The 21013-nt window shown below is 39.2% G+C and overlaps 4 protein-coding genes across 6 annotated transcripts in view; 2 read left to right on the plus strand and 2 right to left on the minus strand.

Moving 5' to 3' along the window:
• Positions 1–21013, minus strand: part of LOC131677286 (titin-like) — a 139829-nt gene that overhangs the window by 7410 nt on the left and 111406 nt on the right. Inside the window, exon 1 of one of the 2 annotated variants that reach the window (XM_058957003.1) lies at positions 1374–1543. The exons of the other annotated variant lie outside the window; for it this stretch is intronic. Within the exon in view, the coding sequence (XP_058812986.1) occupies positions 1374–1455 (82 nt within the window). The 5' untranslated portion in view covers positions 1456–1543. Of the gene's footprint in view, positions 1–1373; positions 1544–21013 lie in introns of those variants that run through there. 2 annotated transcript variants of the gene reach the window in all.
• Positions 1663–5012, plus strand: LOC131677287 (TELO2-interacting protein 1 homolog). The gene is made up of 4 exons (XM_058957005.1): positions 1663–1953; positions 2015–2857; positions 2926–4626; positions 4681–5012. Exons 1-4 carry the CDS (start codon positions 1742–1744, stop codon positions 4967–4969), a joined length of 3045 nt encoding a protein of 1014 aa, XP_058812988.1. The 5' UTR covers positions 1663–1741; the 3' UTR covers positions 4970–5012.
• LOC131677289 (serine palmitoyltransferase small subunit A-like) lies at positions 5001–6317 on the minus strand. The gene is made up of 3 exons (XM_058957008.1): positions 6015–6317; positions 5666–5907; positions 5001–5596 (listed from the first exon to the last, which is right to left on the minus strand). The coding sequence occupies exons 2-3, from the start codon at positions 5763–5765 to the stop codon at positions 5415–5417; spliced, it is 282 nt and encodes a 93-aa protein (XP_058812991.1). The 5' UTR covers positions 5766–5907; positions 6015–6317; the 3' UTR covers positions 5001–5414.
• Positions 15981–18259, plus strand: LOC131677288 (leucine-rich repeat-containing protein 74A-like). Of its 2 annotated transcripts, XM_058957007.1 has the most exons (4): positions 15981–16592; positions 16654–17457; positions 17520–17977; positions 18044–18259. In XM_058957007.1, the coding sequence occupies exons 1-3, from the start codon at positions 16074–16076 to the stop codon at positions 17955–17957; spliced, it is 1761 nt and encodes a 586-aa protein (XP_058812990.1). In that variant the 5' UTR covers positions 15981–16073; the 3' UTR covers positions 17958–17977; positions 18044–18259. The 2 variants fall into 2 exon arrangements, with proteins under 2 accessions (XP_058812990.1, XP_058812989.1); XM_058957006.1 differs by having other exon boundaries at positions 17520–18259.

Below are 21013 nucleotides of genomic sequence, written 5' to 3' on the forward strand. Positions count from 1 at the left end.
CGTAAGTAACATTGAAAGCCTCTCTTTGTTTACTTTCTCTTTCGTTTATTACGACGTCATTACAACACTTTGCACTAATTTCCCAGTACATATCGAAAGCCGACGGTTTTTACTAGAATATTATGCAAAGAGTAGAGTAGTAAATGTTGAAATGGCCGAGTAATGAATAGAAGAGAAAGACCCCAAAGAGAATCTCTCATTGTTACTCACGTCCTATTGAAAATTTTCTCTAGATTTATTGCTTTTTCCATACATCGAATAGTTTCCAAGTGATTAAAACCAAACCGATCGTTATTAGTTTTGGAAGTTTCTTTCAACGATTGTTCGGAATATTCTAAAATTTACCGTGCAGAGCCCATCCACCGATAGGCCTCCATTTACCGATCACTTTGATGGCGAAATTGTTTTGACTCGAATATTGCATGGAATTTAGAAATTATAAATAAAGTGAAATATGGAAATAGTACGTAGAACATCAATATTATATACATTTTCATTATTTGTCTTTTCATATTTTTCCAAATAATTATATTTGAATACTGTATTAAATCCGTTGCCATTTTACCGCTTTTTTCTCTTAACTCAAAGCCAACTGTTAATAAAACTGTGTAAGGACAATATTTCTAAGTGAATTATACACAAACCGAATGAACAAAGTCTGCAACACATGTTTGGACCTAATTTGTCAGTAATAAAAAATTATAAACCTAGAATTTTCGGCAAATGGATATCTATTACTTGTAGTGATCGGTGAATGGTACTCTAGAATTGTTGGGCTTTTCGGCTATTTTGCACTGTCTGCCAATTCATTTCCAAACTTGCGTATTTTTTCTTGATAGTTGATTAAATATTCTAGTTGAAAACGAAGATCGTATTGAAATGCCTTTTAACATTGTTTTTTAAAGAGCGTTGGAAGTAGAAATCGCTGTTAATTGATCGGTAGATGGGTTTTGCACGGTACTTCGAAAACTTAAAAATAATGTTTCAGTTTGTCTGCTATCTGGGAGTCTTTTTCGAAGTTTAACCCATTTTTTTCTCGTAAGCATTCCTCCAATTGTCAAAAGCTTGCCTGGAGGTTTCGATTATTTAAAATTTGAATCGGAAATTAGATGAATGTGAAAGCATGTCGCTTTCTACTTGCCAGCAAATTGCTTTGCTTGCCAGAAATTCGCTAGTAGAAGTCAGACTTATGGCGCACTGTAAAGTGAGGACGCGCAGAAAGTGAGATACGATTTTTATTTTTCTTTGAAAATAAATGTATAGAAACCGCGGAAACAATAATTGAACAAACCCGCTTTTGTCAAAATATTCTTAGGCAATAAAAATTCAAATTCAAATAAAAAACACGTCTGGCATAAGAAAAATCCACCTACCATCATCCTTTAATTCCAGAATAAGAATTTTGGCCATTCGATAGAACATCTGGAAATTTTCTTCAAAATTTATCGCACTCATTTTGAATGGCAGGAAGGCCCGAATTAACAATCGAAAACCAAAAAAAAAAAAAACTGGATGAAAAATTAACTCGCACCGAAAAAAAAAGTTTCTGAATCTGACTTTGTTGAAAAGCAATGTTTGCTTCGATTTCAGAGTGTATGATTTAACATGCCCAACGGCGTTTACCGAACAGGCTTGAACTGAAGCGTACTGTGAAGAATAACCGATCAAAACAAAACAAAAATCTTCCTTCGGTCGGTCGGCTCGATGGTGTTTCCATAATCTGCTTACCGATGTTCCGAGGATGACTAATCTATTGTGTCCCGACCAAAGCATCAGCCCGTCTGCCATTCGACGCTGGAAGCAATTGGTTGAACAAGATCTCCAGGATGGAAACCCGGAAAAGGTACAAAACTTCAACCAACAGCTGCTCCAGATGGATCCCGGTACCGTGCAGCTGCTGCAGGGATACTACCTTCGTGCTCTTATCTCGCTGCTGGATAACGCAACGGGACCGTAAGTATCCTACTTAATAGCACACAATGATTGAATTGCATCGATTGATTTGATTTGACAGAAATCGAAAAGAATTGCAAACCACCGTACTGGAGTGCATCTGTACGATCCTGACGAAAAGCAAACTGCGCGAAGCGGTGGCCCTCAAAACCATCCTGGTGGTACTGCTGGTGCAAATATACGACACCACGAGTAAGCAGTTGGTGGGGAACCTTTCGGAGGAACACAAGTTGGCTATTCTGACGGGGTTAACACTTGCCTCCAGGAACATCCAATCGGATCTGGTGGAGCAGGTTTACGTTCGGGATAATTTGAACCTGCTGTCGCAGGTGTTATTTGTTTGCGTGAGTATTATCGAGACGGAACGATACAGAAAACTTCGCTTTCAAGCGATTGACTGCATTCTGGCTACGATGCAGCTTCAAGACGATTCCGATTGGGAGGATTCGGTTCTACGGCATCAAGTCGCCGAACTACTATTTATTGTGCTTCCCAAGTTGTTAGCATCACTGGTTTCGGTTATTAACGGGGACCGGAAACAGGGAACGGCTGTCGTTCGGATGGGAATCAAAGCCCTGGGAAGGATACTTTGTTTGATATTTGAAGATTACGAAAAGCGGCAGGCGGAGGAAGGCGTGCCAACGGAGGAATTTTTTAAACTTGCCGAAGAGCTGAAAGGTTCTGATAGTGGGCAAACGAACGTGTTGGGTTTGGGTCTGCGAAATTCGGAAGCTAGAGAGGAGTATTTTAGTAACACAACCAGAAGTCGCGATTGGTTGCTGGCGGCGGATAAGAAGGTTCACCAAGTGCTGCAGCTTGTGACGCACTTGAGAGGAGCGGAGGAGGACCTGTTTCGGCAGGAGTATGCGCGAATGAATGCTGAGTTGTTGAAGAAATGTGTTCCGTAAGTATGAAGTTGATTTTTAGTGTCTACAAAAGGCTTATTGACTTTATTTTTTCATCCTTTCTAAGTAATATTCCTATCAGCTCAATCACGATCCTTGAATCGCTACTCGCACTGTGCCAGGACGAATCGAAAAACATCCGTGACATTTCTCTAGCCGGACTGGAACAGTATTGGAGGGGTAGCATCTCGATTGGTTCCTCTCGAATGGACGAACTATTGTACGATCTGCTGAAAGCTATTCCCCGGAGTATCTACCGAGCGGAGGAGACCGACCAGGTCGCAAGCTTCGCTCTACTGAAAGGCTACATCAAATTTTTGCCAGATTGTCAGCTGAACGTTATCCTTTCCAATCAGGAAACGCTCAATCAGTTGGTACTGGTGCTGCTTGCTGGTGCAGAGCTGGATCAAACGGACGAGTTGGTACGTCGAGAGTACGTTGCATATCGTTTTCAATATGCAGCGAAGGAGTCTGGTCTGGAGCGGGAAAAACGAGAGTCTCGGTGGATCGTGCTGCGTAATTTTCAGGGTTCCGACAGAAGCCAGAAAGCGTTTCTAGATATGCTTCATAGTTTGAAGGACCGCCCGGAGAGCCTCGCTACGGTTCTAAACTATATCGTGGAGGATCTTTTCACCACCAAATTGAATGCACACGGCTATTTGTTTCTGCTTTCCGAACTGATCTCAGACGTTGAAAATCAACCGCTTCGGTGCATTTTCAGAAACGTGTTCACGGAAATTCTTCAAAGCTACCACTGGGAGTTGGAACTACAAGAAACCATCCACGTTGCCGATCTAAAATTCAACGTCCTTCACATCTGTCTGACACTTCGAACCGTCGCCCGTTTCTGTCGGCTTTTTCGAGAGGACTTCGCCAGCTGGCAGTTGTATGACGTACTTCGAAACATTCTCCCACTAACCGGGAGCAACTTGAACTGTATAAACGAAGCGGCGGAATTGGCCCTGGACAGCGTCGCTAGTAGCATTGGGCTGAGCTCGATACACGAGCTAATATCGCGAAATCTGGATTACATTTCCCAGTACATCAGTCGGTGCTTGAAAAGATCGAACAGCTTCCCGGCTGGGGTTCACATGCTGGAATCGGTGCTGCGCTTCGTCCCATACGAATCGTCCGCCGTGCTGGAATCCACCGTCAGTCCAATCGTGATGAATATTCTGGACGATCATGATCAGCGAATGGGGTCAGGAAGAATACTCTGTTTGAAAGTGTTGCAGATTTTCATCCGCGCGATTCGTTTTCGGTATCAGCCAGAAATGCAGCTAAACGATGAGGGAAAGGACGATTCGCCCAATCGGACGAAGCTGGCGGAAAAAATGGCACAACTGAAAGAGGAAATCGAATGCAAGTTACCACCAGAGGAAGGTGCTACGATAGAAGAGCTCCCAGCGGATGATGTTGATGATGGCCAAGCAATGGAGACCGAAACGGAACCAGACGGTCCTTATCAAAGTGAGGAGGAAAAGCTTCCTCCGCACATTCGAATAACAATCAAAATTCTAACGGTCAATTTCAAATACCTTGCCTCCTCAGTCCTGGAGGAAAAAATCGTCGCCCTTGGGACGCTAGATGAGGGCATCCATCTGCTACGGGAGCACGAAAATCAGCTGCTTCCGATGGTGCATCAGATATGGTTCAACTTTGCCGAACGATTCGCCGATCCTAGTCCGGTGGTGGTTAGCTGTGCGTTCGATCTGCTCGTCACCTTAGCCCAGCTTGCGAAAGATTTCATCCGAAAGCGGACATTGGAGTAAGTTTTAATTGTTGCTGATAAAACATTATTTTAATTCCACTTAAATTTTAGCGACGTCCTTCCCCGGCTAAATTCGTTCATGCAAAGCAACATCGGAGCCGATTTCAGTGCCTTGCAGACGTTCAAATTGCAGCGTACGATCCTTACCCACATCCCGGAGCTGGTCAGCTGGCTCAAGCTAAACGAGCGCCAGTTGGATCAGGTACTGAACGTGACAAAGTTGTATCTACTGCATCGCTCAGAACGACGGGAACTGCAGCAGCTGGCGAGGACATGTTTCGATCGGCTGGCTGCCGAATACGATGCCGGTGCCGTTTTCGTTAAGTTTACCGGTGTTTAAGCTTTCTTTCAACGTTTGTCTGTAGCCGTGATTGTTGTTGTAAAATGTTTTTTTATTCTTATAAACCAGAAAATATGCATAAACTTTGAAGATGAAAAATTGCAAATGTTGCGGCGTTTTACCAATCAAAACGCCCGATTCTTTGTAGCCGATAATAATTAGCTCAGTAACATGCTTAAGTGTAATTCCAGAATTCTTACAATATCTAGACAAAAAACAGCCCTAAATTCCTTACTTGGTCGATTACTCGTATAAGCGAAAAGATTAAAAGTTAATCGAAAAAAAAACAATGCTATTCTCGAGGAGAAAACTCTGTTTTCAATTTGATGTGATGTCTGCCCGAGGTGCCCTAGAATAATACGAAAGGTAAAAAAATGCGAGACTTGTTTCGCTGCTGGCGGTGACTCCCCGTTGCCACCAGGCCATGCTACGCAGTTATCAAACATCAGTGGACGCCAAAGTCCATCGTCTGCTGGTGGTGATGGTGATGATGATGATCCATCCGATCCAGTGTTAGCTGTTCGGTTGTGGCCGGCAGGAAGGCTCCTATCAACCGACGGGTATAGCTGGGAAGATACACATAGCTGGAGAATATCAGCAAAGCGAGAATGCTGAAAATGACCCCATCTTTGGAAGGGGAAAAACGAGTTAAGTGTCTGATGTAAGGAAAATTTGTTCGACGGCTGCAATAGTTACTGATGAATTTCTTCTCCCACGGGTCCAGCATGTAGATGCAGGTGTTGAGCTCGTACAACAGGTACACGGAGGAAATGGATTTCTTGATTGAACTCAACATTGTAGTTTGTAGAAAAATACTGAGATTTGTTGCGATAGTGGAAACGGTCGATGGCAAGTGTGACTCCAATCACAGCTCCAATATGAATGTGAGAACGTGCTGTGCTATCAATAATCAAGCTCTAGTATAGCAGCTTATCAACCTGACGAAACGACGAGCGATTTATTTACGATGATGAGTGAACGAGTTCGATGCTACCCAGACTAGTCTTGGTATTCGATAAGATATCGCACGGATTTGGGAAAGTACCTCTACTGCCAGCTACATACTCTGATTCATGACAGACAGCTGCATCGGAACCCCCACAACCGAACCGAACTAAATTACACAATCAATATACTAGTTAGTAGATTGATAATAAAAAGGGGGGAACTGCGGTGCTATTTCCTGACTTTAACTCGCGTGGAAAGGTTGATTGTTTTTAAAGGAATGATTACGTGTAAAATAAAAACTCTTATCCTTTCTTATCGTAGAACACAACACATCACAAACAGTTTGTCGACGAAGTTATACACGAATCGCGATTTGCAGACATCAGACGAAACGGATAAAGAAAACAAAACAAAACGGGTAGCCTGACGTTTCGCTCGTTGGCATTTGGCTGATTGGTAGCGTCTGCATAAGACGCTATCGATCAAGTTTTTAAAGTCGAAAGGTGATAATGATTGACGCCATGCTGCCACGAATTTTGATGTACAAGCAGATTGGAAAAACGAGTTTGAAAAAATGATTTTTGTTCCTTATTTAACCCTTGTGAAGGCAAGCTAAAATCCTAACATTAAAGGGCAAGCCGGGCCTCTCAGGCCCGTCTAAATTCAAGCTCCTTTTTGCCGCTCTTATATAAAAAGGTTATGCAATCGGTCGAATCTTCGACTTTTTAACCGAGACCCGCAGGGCCAAATCCCTTATACCATTCGACTCAGTTCGTCGAGATCGTAAAATGTCTGTATGTGTGTGTGTAGGTATGTATGGATATATGTGTGTGGCAAACAATCTCACCGATTTTTCTCAGAGGTGGCTGGACCGATTTGTACAAATTTAGTCTCAAATGAAAGGTACATAGGCCTCCCCATCGGTCGCTATTGATTTTTTTTATTGATCCGACTTTCGGTTCTGGAGTTACGTGTTGAAGAGTACAATCACACAGCAAATTTCCATAGAAACTGATACCACCATGATATCCAAATGATACAATATATATAGTAAAATATGTGCAACATTACTTGGCTTTGCATGTCTAGATCATTAATGACCCACCGAAGGCACTTCGACCACATTGACCAGCTATGGCGGTTCTTGATGTTATGGATTTCAAAGCTACTTATCAAAATTTCCATGCCCAAGCTTATACTGCATACACATTTTTTTGTAACTAAAAAATTGTAACGTACCGGGCCTCTGAGACCCGCTTGCCTTTTTGAGGGTTAATTTGATTAGAGATTTTTTATATATCTGCACTAAAGGATATCCCTACTAGAAATTAATAATAGCATTTACCCTGCTAAGAACATTAAATATGAATAATCATTATGGTAGATCTTATTTAAAAAAATTAATTTTAATGTTTAACAACAAATTATACAGTGAATCACCAACAAATGTTCCTTGACCAAAAAATATTTTTGACCAGTAGGTTTTCGTTAGCACTAATAAAATAACAAATTACATAAATGTTAATGCATCTGAGAAAAAATTTTATTTTTCAAGATTCAACTGAGAAAGCCACAAAAAGTAGCCATCTTTGAAAAAGAAAATATAGTTTTTATTGCTGTCCTTTACACAAACTTTGTTGGAATTAAATCAAAGCATTTGGGGCATTGTTAGAATACTGCTGATTGATTTTCATGGACAATAGACCAAAGCACAGTGGATCCACTTCATGCAAACGTTGGACAAACCCTTAAAAGTAGTTGAAAATGACGGAAACAAATTTTGGCGCTAGATTCTCATTAAATTAGGAAGCTAATTTAAAAGTTAGATACCCTAGGTTGGTTCCAAAAGTTTTTTTAGTTTAAAAAAAAGTGAATTTAATAATCTTTTTAACACAGATACTTTGTACGTGAACAGAAATAGTTTGATTACTTAGGGTAGTTCTTAGTTATGAGTTGGCCAGGGTGGTCTGGATTCATTGAAATTTATTGAATAGAAAATAACGTAGTTTTTTTTCAAATTTTTTCCAAATTGAACTCCTTAGTACAAAAATAATTCCACGGAGTCCTGTTTAAGAATCAATTTTTATGTTCTGATTTATGAAAGTATGCTTTTAGAATAGTGATAAAGATCTCTACGTGGTCAAGTGGGGTAATAAACCTACTTTTGCCGTTTTTTGTCACCCTAGCAATTTAATACCGTTGCACAGTGGTCCAGAATGTAAATTTAGCAGGAATTTCACATTTTCGCTAAAACAAAATTACAGCCTTACAATATGTTTAGGAGAGTTGTACGCTGTAAGGCTCTTCTGTTCGATTATACTAAAGCTAGGGCTATCAAGATTTAAAATTGAACGTTTTAACGTTTCGGGATAGAGTTTTGACTGTCTTCGATGGAGTTGCAAAACAACACATTTTAGACAAATTTGCTGAAGACATGCAAGCTCTATCTTTTACACTTTCCATTGGACGAGAAATCATTATGTACGCTTTAGGGTGTTTCTTAAGAAATGTTTTTATTTCTATAACTTTTGTAGTTTTTATTCCATATTGAAGTACCCTTTGGACAACTGGAAGATAATTTTAGGACGCATAATTTGCTTTAAAACACCAACTACTAAACTTGTTTCGTTTCAAAGTTATGAGAACTATTTTTTAAATATAATTTTTTCTAATAGCATTGTCTTCGATTAGGGTACTTAACATTAAATACGCTTGCTGTCATATGAAGCATGCTTTGTAGTACAGCTCACCAAAAGATGGCAAATACAATATTTTTATAGCTTGCAATATTTATTCAAAAAACAGTTTATTTTTAGAAAAAAGTATATATAACTTTCTAACGAAAGAAGCTACAGGTTCGGTATATTGAAGCAAACTGTTCTCTTTCAAAATATCTGAGTTTTTTCTAAAAGCATCATAATTAAAAATCAAAATTGCATGTTTTAGAAAAAAAACCCTTTTTAAGAACCACCCCAATTTTTTCGTAAATTTCTTGTAAAATTAAAAGTACAAGGCATAGAGTTTCAGTGTGCTGGACGCAGTTTTCTAAAATTTGATTTTCTTTAATTATCTGGAAGACTGCGAAACTTTATCTCGAACCATTAAAAAGGTAATTTAATGATTTTATTAAAATTTACAACTGACTATTTAAAGTAATAAAATTTTATCATGAGAACAAAACCATATATTTTATGTTGTACACCGTGAAATTAATTTAAACATACTACCAAAAGTCAATTGGGTCATTGAATGAAGAATTAAGTTTTTCGTCTATTTCATAAACCGATAGAGCTCATCTTTCTCTTCAACCTTTTAAACTTGATTTTCTAAAAAAAAATGTAAACACGTGCTCGTTTGACACTATCGGTCTTCCTTTATAGTGAATTTAGCCACATGGGTTAGCATTTTTAACAGTTATCCCAGCCAATGGAAACGCTTCAAGGTAGTTGAATGGAAGGTGTGGTAGTGAAAATTCGATTTTATAAAATAATTTTAATTTGTTATTTTGCATACAAATAAGTGAAAGAAAAGTTCGACTACGTATCTTTAGCGTTAGCTGCATCGGAAAAAATAGGACTTAATGGTCCAATTTTTGAAAAACCCTTTAGATTTTTTTTCTAAAATATACTTTAGATGTTTTGAAGACAAATATTCATTTTTAACACATCAAAACTCTAGCTACTATTACTCAAAAGATATAAGTAATTATAATACCAAAACATGATCTTTTTAAATCAATTTTGTGAAATTCAAACAAATATCGTTTCTCAATTATTCTACTTATATGAAGTTAAAGAAGAACTATCTTTTGTTTGCCCCAATGAGTGATATTGGTATTCCAAAGAAACCCATTTTTGGAGAAAAAGTGCTGATAATTTTTCAACGATAATAGTTAGAAATGTGGTGTCATGAAAAAGATTATTCGTCTTAAAACAATCTTAAAGTTGTCTGAAGATTAACTCAGTTTTGATTCAATACCGTAAAAGTTATTGAAATAAAACAGTTTTTCTAAGAAACACCCTAACCTTTCATTTTAAATTTATTGTAAAATTAAAAGTGACAGATATAGCCTAAATGTATTCAGTAAACTTTTCTTAAATTTGTCACTTCACAACTTTGCTGAAGGTCGTTTGGCTCTAGCTAGAATAATTAAAAAGTTTTTTTTTGATCTTGGTGAAATTAGAACCACCCTAACTGTTCTTTTTGACACAAAGAAAGGGCTCACAAACAACGAAAACTTTTCCAAAGACATAATAAAGCTAAACTTTTTAGTTTTAGTGAAATCTCAAAATTCCCGCTAAATTTTCATTCTGGACCACTGTGCGTTGGTTCTTTGTTGCACAGTGGTCTCAAAGAGCAAAATGTGAAAACTATTAGGAGGATTAATAATCGATCCAATGAGATTGAAAGAAGGGGAGTTTCTTTCCGAGAAATTTCTTCAACGACATCTCACCACCCAATAGTTTTGACGCAATCAAAAAAGCCCCCTGGATTGCCCCTTTGGAGCCCCACTGTGCATTGGCTCAAATAACTGCACAGTGGTCGGAAAGGCCAAAAACGTAAATTTAATTCACTAGAGGCCAAACCATCGAATATAGTCACTGGGTGTCTTTGGAATAATTGTTCGTATGAATATTTCCCACAATCTGATTAAAATTAAAATTAGGAAAAGAAAACTTTCAATAGCACCCAAAAATCCTCAACGAAGATTTGTCCATTTACCTAACAAAAAAAAATCACAAAATGTCAAAATGTTACAATATTTTTTTCAGGTTCCCGTTTAGAAGAAAATTATCAGGCAAGGCAGCTCGCCTGGGTTCGATTCCCAAGACCACACATAGGGTAAGAGATTTTTCTTCTTTTTTTCAAATTTATTTTTAAATATTTACGTTGTTTCGTTATTTTTTGTTAAAAGTGTCAGATGAAGTGGAACCATATGCTGATATAGTTTGAATAAAGTTAACAAGATTTTAATGTTTTCAAAAATACTGACTTTTTCTTTGGCCTTCTTCAATAATCCGTGACGCAGCTGAATACGTCAAACGAATAAACTGCCCATTCATCCATGCAGATTTTCATTCGTCTCGATTGTGACACGAAGCGAACGTGCAGCGACGCATCAAAGTAGGCCCTATCACAATATAAGTGATGATAACATTAGTTTACAAATTTTGGGTTAATTGCATGAAGTTAAGAAAAAAGGTGTTTTCTAAGTCAATTTTGGGTCGCTGAGCACGAAAATCATATCCATTTTCTTTTTCAAAGAACCGTTTTTGTGATTTTTTGAAAATGGTGTTTTTGAGCACTTTTTGCAGTTTTTGGTCAATATCTCAGGAACAAATCTTCCGATTAACACCATTTGAAAGGTATTGATGTGCCCATTCCAAAAATGTATAACATGTTAGGATAAAATATCAACAATTTAGGGTTAAGAGCAACCAAAGTCAAAAAAGTAGTGTTTGGCAAAATTACTAATTTTTAGTTGATTTTTCATAAAAAATGAATCAGCAAAAAAAATCTTTTAAAATCTTATGTGACAGACAAACTTCTCACGTGAATTTTAAGCCTAAGATCACGAAAATCCGACAAAAATTGGTGATGTTATTAAGTCCTGAGTGAAAATTGCTCTGCTTTTCACATATCTCTTTTGGTCTTAAATAAGATTACACTAGTTTACAAGAAAAATGAAGTTACGAGAAAAAGTGTTTTCTAGATTAATTTTGGGTCGCTGAATACGAAAATAATACTCTATTTCTCTTTAAAAGAAGTTCAAGTTAAAAAAAAGTTTTTCTTTTGTTTCCGCTTTTTTTGTTTTTGCTCTATTTTTTATTACAGAAAAATAATTTTTCATATTTTCAGAATCTAATGTGACAGATTTTAACAATTTTAAGGTAATCGCGATAAGCTAAGAAGAAAGGTGTTTCCTCAGTTAATTTTGGATCGCTGAATAGTCCTTTTTTTTCAAAGAAACATTTTCAAGATTTCTTTGAAAAAGGGGCACTATTTCAGTTATTTGTCAATATCTTGTTCAAAAAGGATCCGATCGAAACAGTTCGAAAGGTATTGATGCGCCCTTTTCGAAAATGTATAATATGCGTGGATCAAATCTCGACAAATATATTATTATGGCTTAAAAGACAACTGTCAAAATTCTCTTTGAAAGGAAATCTCAGACAAACTGTTACCCACCAATCACAGATGTGTATAGTAAACAAAAGAAAAAAGTTTTCTCTTGCATCAACTGCTATGAACTGCGTTTAGCCAGTAACGGTTTGTCCGGAATTGTCTTTCAAAGAGAATTTTGACAGTTGGCTTTTAAGCTGTAATCGTATGTTTGTCGAGAAATGTAGATTTATTATGATTACAATCGACCAAAGTAAAAAAAAGTCTAATGCTCGACCTTTTTTTTAAAAAAATGCATATTTCTAGTAATTTTTTTATAATAAATCAAGGACAGAAGAAAATTATTTTAGAATCTAATGAGATAAATAAACTTTTTGCATAAATTTTTATCCAATGGTCATAAAAGTCGGATTAAAAATGTAAATGGTATGAAACACTGAGTGAAAATTGTAACTTTTTATTTTTCGCACAATCGTACTTTCGGCTGAAATAATCTATAATCTAATCTATCTATACTTGATAGTTATTGTTTGTGTTGGGTACTGTCTTTTCGAGCTTGCATCCATCCATCCTGCGGCATTTGAATGGTTTGGATATTTCATTGTACAACTAAGTGCTTTTTTTTTTTTTCAAATGCGGAAATATCGTTGGAAAAGTTTTGTTTTCTCTGTGGTGAGTATATATTTTACGATTTAAAGGAATTTTCGCCTTCTGTTTCAACAGGCTTCACAGCAGATTCTCAGTTCACAGATTATTACGTGGCTAGTGTTACGATTCCACTGAGACTCCTTCCCGATAGGGATTCGAATATTTGAAGACTGGCTTATGAGCCCAGTGCTACACCCTCTAAACCGCCGCATCAAGGCAGGGTCCGCTAAAATCATAAAATTTCCATTTCGCTCAATGTGCCATAGCATGAACATTTTCCATCCGATGTTAGTGATATTAGGCTTAAAATTAACGTAAACATATTATCTGTCATCTTAGATTCTAAAAGGTCTGAAAAAAAAAAAATAATTTTTCGGTAAAAAAATGTTTTAAAAATGAGTATCTTTAAAAAATGGTCAAAAATGCACTTTTTTTAAACTTTGGTCGCTTGCAGCACTAAAAATTTTACATATGATCGACACATATTATATGTTTTTGGAAAGGGCATCTCGGCACCTTTCAACTTGCATATTGAATATATTAATTGGATGATTTTGACACGAAATATTGACTAAAAACTACAAAAAGTGCTCAAAAACGAGTTTTTTGAGAAAATCACAAAATCGCTTCTTTGAACAAAAAAATGAATATTGTTTTCGTGTTCAGCGACCCAAAATTAGTCTAAAAAATACTTTTTCTTGGAGCTTCATTTTTCTTGTAAACTAGTGTAATTATTATTTTATATGCTTTACTAGCATTTGAAAACATTTACGTAGATAATTATTGAAATGAATATTATTGTACTATATTCAACTGAATGAATAACATGGGTTTTTGAATGAATAGTTTTTCTATTCATCGCGAGTCGCATCAGGTTCATTTTCAGTCGTCAGAAAGGAGCTTCGATTATTGTTAACTCTGTTGATGCCATTCAACACGTTAGACCAAACAACAAGATTCGTTTTCCAGAACAACCTTAAACACGTGGTTGAAAATAACAGCGTTTGAATGAAGATCCCCGTGTATATTAACAATGACGACATAGAAGTAAAGCTACATGATTTACCACAGCGTTCTTCCGTAAATCAATTACAGGATACATGTTGCAATTCAGAGAAGAGGATCTGATACTTAGAGAAACTTCTTCCCGGGTATTGCCATCGGTGTTCTTGTTGTGAGGATGCGAGTCAGACGACCCGTTCCCTCTCGCTTAACTATAAAATTCAAATATAATGGAAATAACATTGAATGAACCACGTTATGCACCCACGAAGGGCAGATTCCAACAGCAAGTACAGTCATGATTCGCTGGTCGGGCCACAGGCTCTGTCCAACTAACGAACGATTTGATTCGCTAGTTGAACCGGCTGACAAATGTCAAAAAGTCTCCAAAGAAGACATTAGTAGTGTAAAAAATTGTTAGATAGAGAAAAGCAATTGACGCATAAGATGCACTAGGCGAGCAGACAAATGTTTCCCCGCCTCGAAAGGAGGTCTCCTCGCGCAATAGCAAGTTGCGTGGAGGAGAACCTGAATGACACTCAATAACATTTGTTTTTAGCCAGTTTTTATAACATATTGTAAATATTTAAGGGGTTACATATGTTGAAATGCGGGAAAAAGGGAAAAGCTTGAATTTTTGTGAAGGTATGTAACCATATTAAAAAAATACTTGTTATACTAGCGCAGTGCAATTATTAATCGAAGTTATAACAATTATTAAAACATCCATAATGTTGATATGAAAATATGGACGATAAATGGAATCGTTCGTACCGTAATGAGACGTTGCTCAAATTGGTGACTCAACGTGTCTGAATCTGCTTCTAATAATTCGGGAGTTCCTCAAGGTAGTACACTAGACCCGCTACTGTTTTCATTGTTCGTGAATGATGCAGTTTTCGGTGGAATGTAAAATATTTATAATCAAAATTAGAGAAACGACCTTCAGAGTAATCACTTTTCAAAACTATGTAAAATAACATACAATATGTTAATTGGCCCGTAATCATCATGAGGTATGCCCTGTTGCCTCATCGGCTTGCTGCTTATGAGTTATCATTAATTGATTTCATCGATCTGAGAGTATAAAAAGCTTTTCTGAATTCGAATGATTTTGACTGTGAAAATAGTTAAGTGAAGTTATTGGAAAAAAATCACCTAGCATCTCCGCTTCCAAATGTCATCACCAAATTAAGTCAGCTGGCATCACTGCTGCAGATAGGATATTACTTGAGAATGAATTCAAACAGCTGATCAGAAATCTCTCATGGAGTGGCATTTTTTTGCAGAAATTTGTATATCTTGCTTTTACTCATTTTTAGCGAAGTTGAAATTAAAATCATGTATGTGACCTATAAAAACTTTCACAACCTACAATTTTAATTCAGGCTGTAGAAGTTTGATTCGGAAACCTCATCTCCGCACTGTGAACACACTAATATCGATACTGATCCGAATTTTTCCACAACCAAATGTCATGGCACACTTCGCGTAAAAACCGCTTACAAAAGGATACTGATGATGCACTTTTCCCAGGGTTCGAACACGTACGTCATCGTGTAGATTTCCCACTGCAGGTAGAAGGCATCCCACTTGTTACGTAGCTTCCGCCGGAGGTCACCCCCGGTCTCGGTAAAACTCATTCGTCAAATTATTTGTCCTCGAACAAAACAACGTGGTGCACTGACCAATTTCGCGAGGCAAACTGTGCCCGATATCGAAGGCAGACTAATTTATCGTTTGCTTCGACGGTGAAAAGGGAAACGTTTAGCACATTTTTGTCTAGTATATCTTATCTTATTTATCAGATAATCCTTGCCAACGTGCGCTCTGTTAACCCTGTAGTTTTTTTAACCTGTGTTTATTAATAAAATCGGCACCCCATGGATGATCTATGTTTTGGAATTGGTTACAGCTCAAATCAAAAGTGTTGGAACGTTCCTTGATTCGCAACGTTTAGCTAGAGCTGGAATTCCGTGGTTGTCGATTTTCCATTCCGATGGTTCCGCTAACCAGCTGCATAAGAGTTGACAAAAGCTGATCATAATTTATTGTCACTTTGCTGCAGCGTCCGAGTCAGAGTAGGATAAACGAAATCTGACAGTTTCAATTCGGATCCAAAACGAAATCAACATTATTCCGTATATTGTTGAATTGAAACCATGGGCCAGATTCAGATTCCACAAAAATGTTTGCTGGAAGAAACTAGTGACTCATAAAAACAACGTGAGTAAAACAGCTATGTAGCGGCCTCACGATATTGTAAAAAATCACAGTAGGCTTTAGATAACAGATCTCAAATGTTTGGCAAAATCACTTCAAAATTAACGTGTTTTTAAAATAAAAATTCAAAAAATACTACAAAAAAAAAACGAAAAAAGCAATGGAAGTTGACCAGTCTATCCCCGAAGAGCAATCTCCGCACGAGGAAGAATCATCATCACCAGAACCCACCCAGCAATTGCAATCCAGTGACTCACCAGCGAATCCCACCCAGGAGCTACCGTCGTCCGAGCATGAAGCGCAACCGTTATCAGCTGAACCGGCCGAGGAGCTGCCTTCGTCTGTGGTGGATGGCGTCTTAGCTTCGGGATGGACCGTTCACACAGACGGCAGTTTCACCGACGGTGATCCACTAGATGAAGGCAACACCGTGCACCTGTGTCCCTACCGAGCGTTCTGTTCCAAATCCACAATCGTGGATGAATCGGAAGAGTTTCCGGAACCCGTCGGTCCACTGCAGCACTTGGTCGACGTAGAACAACCGAAGCCAAAGCGTAGCTTTGCTCAGCTCTACCTTGCGGAATGTCGCAAGTACGGCATCACCCCGCTAACCTACATTCGGGAAATTTTCGAACAAGTGGATGCGAAGACCGCTGAGTCCGTAGAAATTGATTTAAATGTAACTATTGCTCCTTCAACTTCCAGTGCAAACGATTAACATGTTTTCTGTTTCCAACTAGCGCTTCGGCTGCAGCAACCTAAAAACTCAAATCATCCTGGACTGTCTTGCGCAGGCCTGCCCGGACCGGCTTAAGCTAATCAAACTAGACCATAACCTGCTGATGAACTTACCGTTGGCCGTCAGCCTGTCGAATCTCCTGCAAGAAACGCAAAAAATCAGCGAGTTAAGTTTAGCCCACTGTCGTCTGAGCGATGACGAAGTGGCCCTAACTTTGGCGGAAGCACTGTCGACATCTAGCGTACAACGATTGAACTTGACCCGCTGTCAGTTGAGTGATCGCGCGGGGGTAGCTCTGTTCCGTGCTTTAACCCTCTCCGATTGTATTCAGCGGGTGGATGTTAGCTGGAATCGGTTGGAGCATTCCAGTGGTGTTGCCGCTGGATTGTTCCTATCGGGGAACTCGGCCGTGCAGGAGCTTAATCTGGAAGGGAACTATCTGTATCTGGAAAAGCAGTGCATTGTGCCGTTTATGCAGGAACTGGCCAAGAATGTGACACTGAAGAAGCTTAATCTGGCGTGGAATGCGCTGGGAGGGAAGTTCTTTGCAGAAACGATCTATAAGGCGTTTGTAAAGACGGGGCTTGAAGTGGTGAATTTGGAAATGAATTGTTTACGATCGATTGAAATGGAGAACCTGCTGAGAGTGCTTCGGAAGAGTGATTTGCTGAAGGAGATCTACCTTGGAGGAAATTTTTTCACTGTCGATGAGTTGAAGGAGCTGGTCACAACATTCGGGGAAAATCCTAACATGAAGATTCTCTCGCTGGGAAAGTATCAATTTGTGAATAGAGTGACCAATCGGGTAGGATCGGCTGTTATTTGAAATATTAGGGAGGACATTTTAAAATCATTATTACAATTTAGCTATCGAAACGTATAATGACTCAGGATCCTTCCAAGACTATCACCTACCAAGGCGTTCTACTGCCGAAGTTGCCCCTCAAGGTGGACATTCCGGAGATGTTACTGGACCGCTGCCGTTTTCTAGGCTTGAAACCGAAGAAGAAAAAACTAAAACGAAACCTGGGTCACCTGATGCTACAGTTTCAGCTCCTGGAGAAACCTTCTTTACCGAGGGACGATTTCCTAGCGATGGTAAAGAAGTTCCGCATAAAACTGGATAAAGATCTGAAGAAAATCCTGATGGAAACATTTGCCGATCAGAAGCGGGTCGATACCGCTGCGATGGCGGCGAAGTATTTGGAAAAGTATCCAACGGAACCGCCTCCGGTGAAGAAGAAGAAGGACCGATCGGGGAAGAAGAAGGAAGGGAAGAAAGGAGGAGGGAAGAAGAAGTTCTGAGCTTTTCGGGGCCTTGCTAGGTTATTAGTTGTCTGGATTCTAATCATGTTTCATGCTAATGTTTTCTCATACTATCGTGCTTTTAGGGAATACATTGGCTTTTAGAACTTGGTTTATTTATTGGAACGAGTATGGTTTCTCCTCTTTCTCAGTTCAGAAGCCAGAAATCGCTACACTCTTATATAGCACGCAATAAAATCTACTAGTGGATCGCTTAGTCTATTGGCAAAAGCAAATTTTCGTTCCTTTTGCCTAGTGTGTGAAACGTGAATAAACAATGAACGACAATGCAAAGTTAGCTTATTCCCAGATGCGGTCAAACTGTGCTGCTCATCACTTTTCGAAATGTCGATTCGCGAAGTGGAGTAATTGTTAAAGGTGAACATGGAGTTCAACATAGCAGATGTTAATGCTATGCAATTCCACCATCTACGTCATGCGGGGCACTGGTTATGTTAAAAAACCATTATCCAAGCAGAATCATTTGCTTCGTAGAACAACTTGAAACAAATCGACGAGTGTAATGACATTTTATACAGCATCTGAGCATATATTGACGATGACACTATTAAAGTAAAGCTACATGATCTTGCACCGCGCTAGGCTACTGCTGGCGCTATCAAACAACACATGTCAAAATACCAAAAAGTGGATATCGTTAAAGAAGATAATTGAAGGAACTTCTTCTTGCAAATCAATCTAAGGTGCTGCATATAGTCAACGAACATTGCTCACGCACTCAGGACAGATTCCTACGTGCCAACTCTGTGATCAGCCGCTACACCACGGAAAGCCTTGCGCAGAGTCTGCTAAGGAAATTCCATCTGTTACAAGCAAGACCGATACACAGTAGTCGTATGTTAAATCATAACTGGTTGGCAAACCAACGAATACGGCATGGGCAGTAACAAACACTAAATCAATAACGATTGTGCCCAGTACTAGTAAACCAACTGTCATAACCAAAAGCCAGGTAACAACGATTACGTCAAATACCTCCAAACCAACAAAAACACCACAAATAAAAAACAAATGCCAATGAAGACGGATTTACAACAGCGACCCGATGAACGAGACGATAAATAGTATGAAAGCAGATGACCTCCAAATTGCAGACGACAACACAGCTAATGCATCACCACTAAGAAAAAGGATCTCAACACGCAGTAGCTGCCTAAAAAAGACCTGATGGACAGGCAGTGACTCTGGGTATTTTTTTTTTTGTCTTGTAAAACACGAAAGATCCACGGCTCCGTTATGCTAACGCATTGGGCTGCACCAAATAAATTAGAAGAAAGAGAAATCTCTCTTCTGGGGACATTTCTTCTTGTTAAATTATCGATTCATAGGCGTTCGAGCATTGAAAACCTTGGTTATTCTTCTACAACGGCAGATGGCTTGCCAAATCATTTATCTGAGACAAATTTGGAATTTCCAGAAGCATCTCCCATACATTTAGCAAGGTAATATTTTTACCTAAGTTTATATTATCCACCTAAATACATCCGTTACACGTAGTCCAAACATGCTCGTACTAGTTTATTGGTTAGTTATTGTCAACTAGGTGTGTTTGCTGTCATCGTACGATTATAAATCGCCGAACTGTTCTATGCACTACATGAAACGTGCTGGACCAAATCACACCAGGCGATCCCAGGATTCTTTTTCGAAGTCATTATCTTCGCTTCGCTTCGAAGAAGAAGAGCTACCTGCTGACTGGCTAGAGGTCCATTATACAAAAAGGGACACAGACTGGAGTGCGCCAATTATCGAGGAATATCGCTCCTCAATTCGGCGTACAAAATTATGTCACGTATTCTGTTCAACAGATTGCGGCCGTTGGAGGAGTCTTTCGTCGGCGAATACCAAGGTGGTTTTCGTGAAGACCGATCAACAACGGATCAAATGTGTTTACCCTGCTACAGATCCTAGATTAATTCCGGGAATACAACTTGCAGACACACCATCTGTTTATTGATTTCAAAGCGGCGTACGATTCAGTGAAAAGAAACAAGTTATGGCAGATAATGGTAGTGCATGGTTTTCCGACGAAACTGATTAGACTGATTCGTGCAACGTTGGATGGATCGAAATCAAGTGTTTGAGATTTCGACGTCCTTCGTAACCTTAGACGGATTGAAGCAGGGTGATGCGCTGTCAAACTTGCTGTTCAACATTGCTCTTGAAGGTGCCATCAGGAGAGCAGGCGTGCAAAGGAACGGTACCATCGTCACTCGGTCGCATATGCTCCTAGGATTTGAGGACGATATTGACATCATTGAAATCGACCGGCGAGCAGTGGAAGAGGCATTCGTGCCGTTTAAAATGGAGACAGCAAGAATTGGTCTCACTATCAATACCAGCAAGACGAAGTACACGATAGCTGGAAGAATACGTGGGTCCAATAGTGATGTTGGTGGTGAAGTGGTGTCAGGTGGTGATAAATTTGAAGTAGAGGAAGAATTTGTGTACCTTGGAACTCTAGTGACGTGCGATAATGATGTTACCCGCGAGGTGAAAAGGCGTCTTGCAGCTGCGAATAGGGCTTTTTACGGACTTCGTAGCCAGCTGAAGTCCCGTAGTTTGTAGACGAAGACGAAATTCGCGTTGTACAGGACATTGATAGTTCCGGTTGCCTTGTACGGCCATGAAACGTGGACGTTAAAGGAAGTTGATCGTAGAGCGTTCGGTGTCTTCGAACGTAAGGTGCTGCGAACAATACTCGGCGGTAAAGAAGAAAATGGCAGCTGGCGGCGTTGCATGAATCACGAGTTATACCAAGTATATAAAGGAGTGGATATTGTCAAGCTAATAAAAAACGGCAGGCTGCGGTGAACTGGTCATGTGGCACGAATGCCGGAAGAACGACAGGCGAAGATAATATTCAGTAGAGAACCGGGAAGAGGCCCACGACTCCGTGGCAGCCTGCGTACACGATGGCTGTTTGTAGTGGAAGAGGACCTAAAAGCACTCAATGTCCAGGGTGGCTGGAAGAGATTGGCCCAGGACCGGGTCCAGTCGAGGAGAATTCTTCACTCGGCGTAGATTCAACGAAG

This window comes from Topomyia yanbarensis, chromosome 1, assembly GCF_030247195.1.
Source record: "Topomyia yanbarensis strain Yona2022 chromosome 1, ASM3024719v1, whole genome shotgun sequence".
Classification (NCBI taxonomy): Eukaryota; Metazoa; Arthropoda; class Insecta; order Diptera; family Culicidae; genus Topomyia; species Topomyia yanbarensis.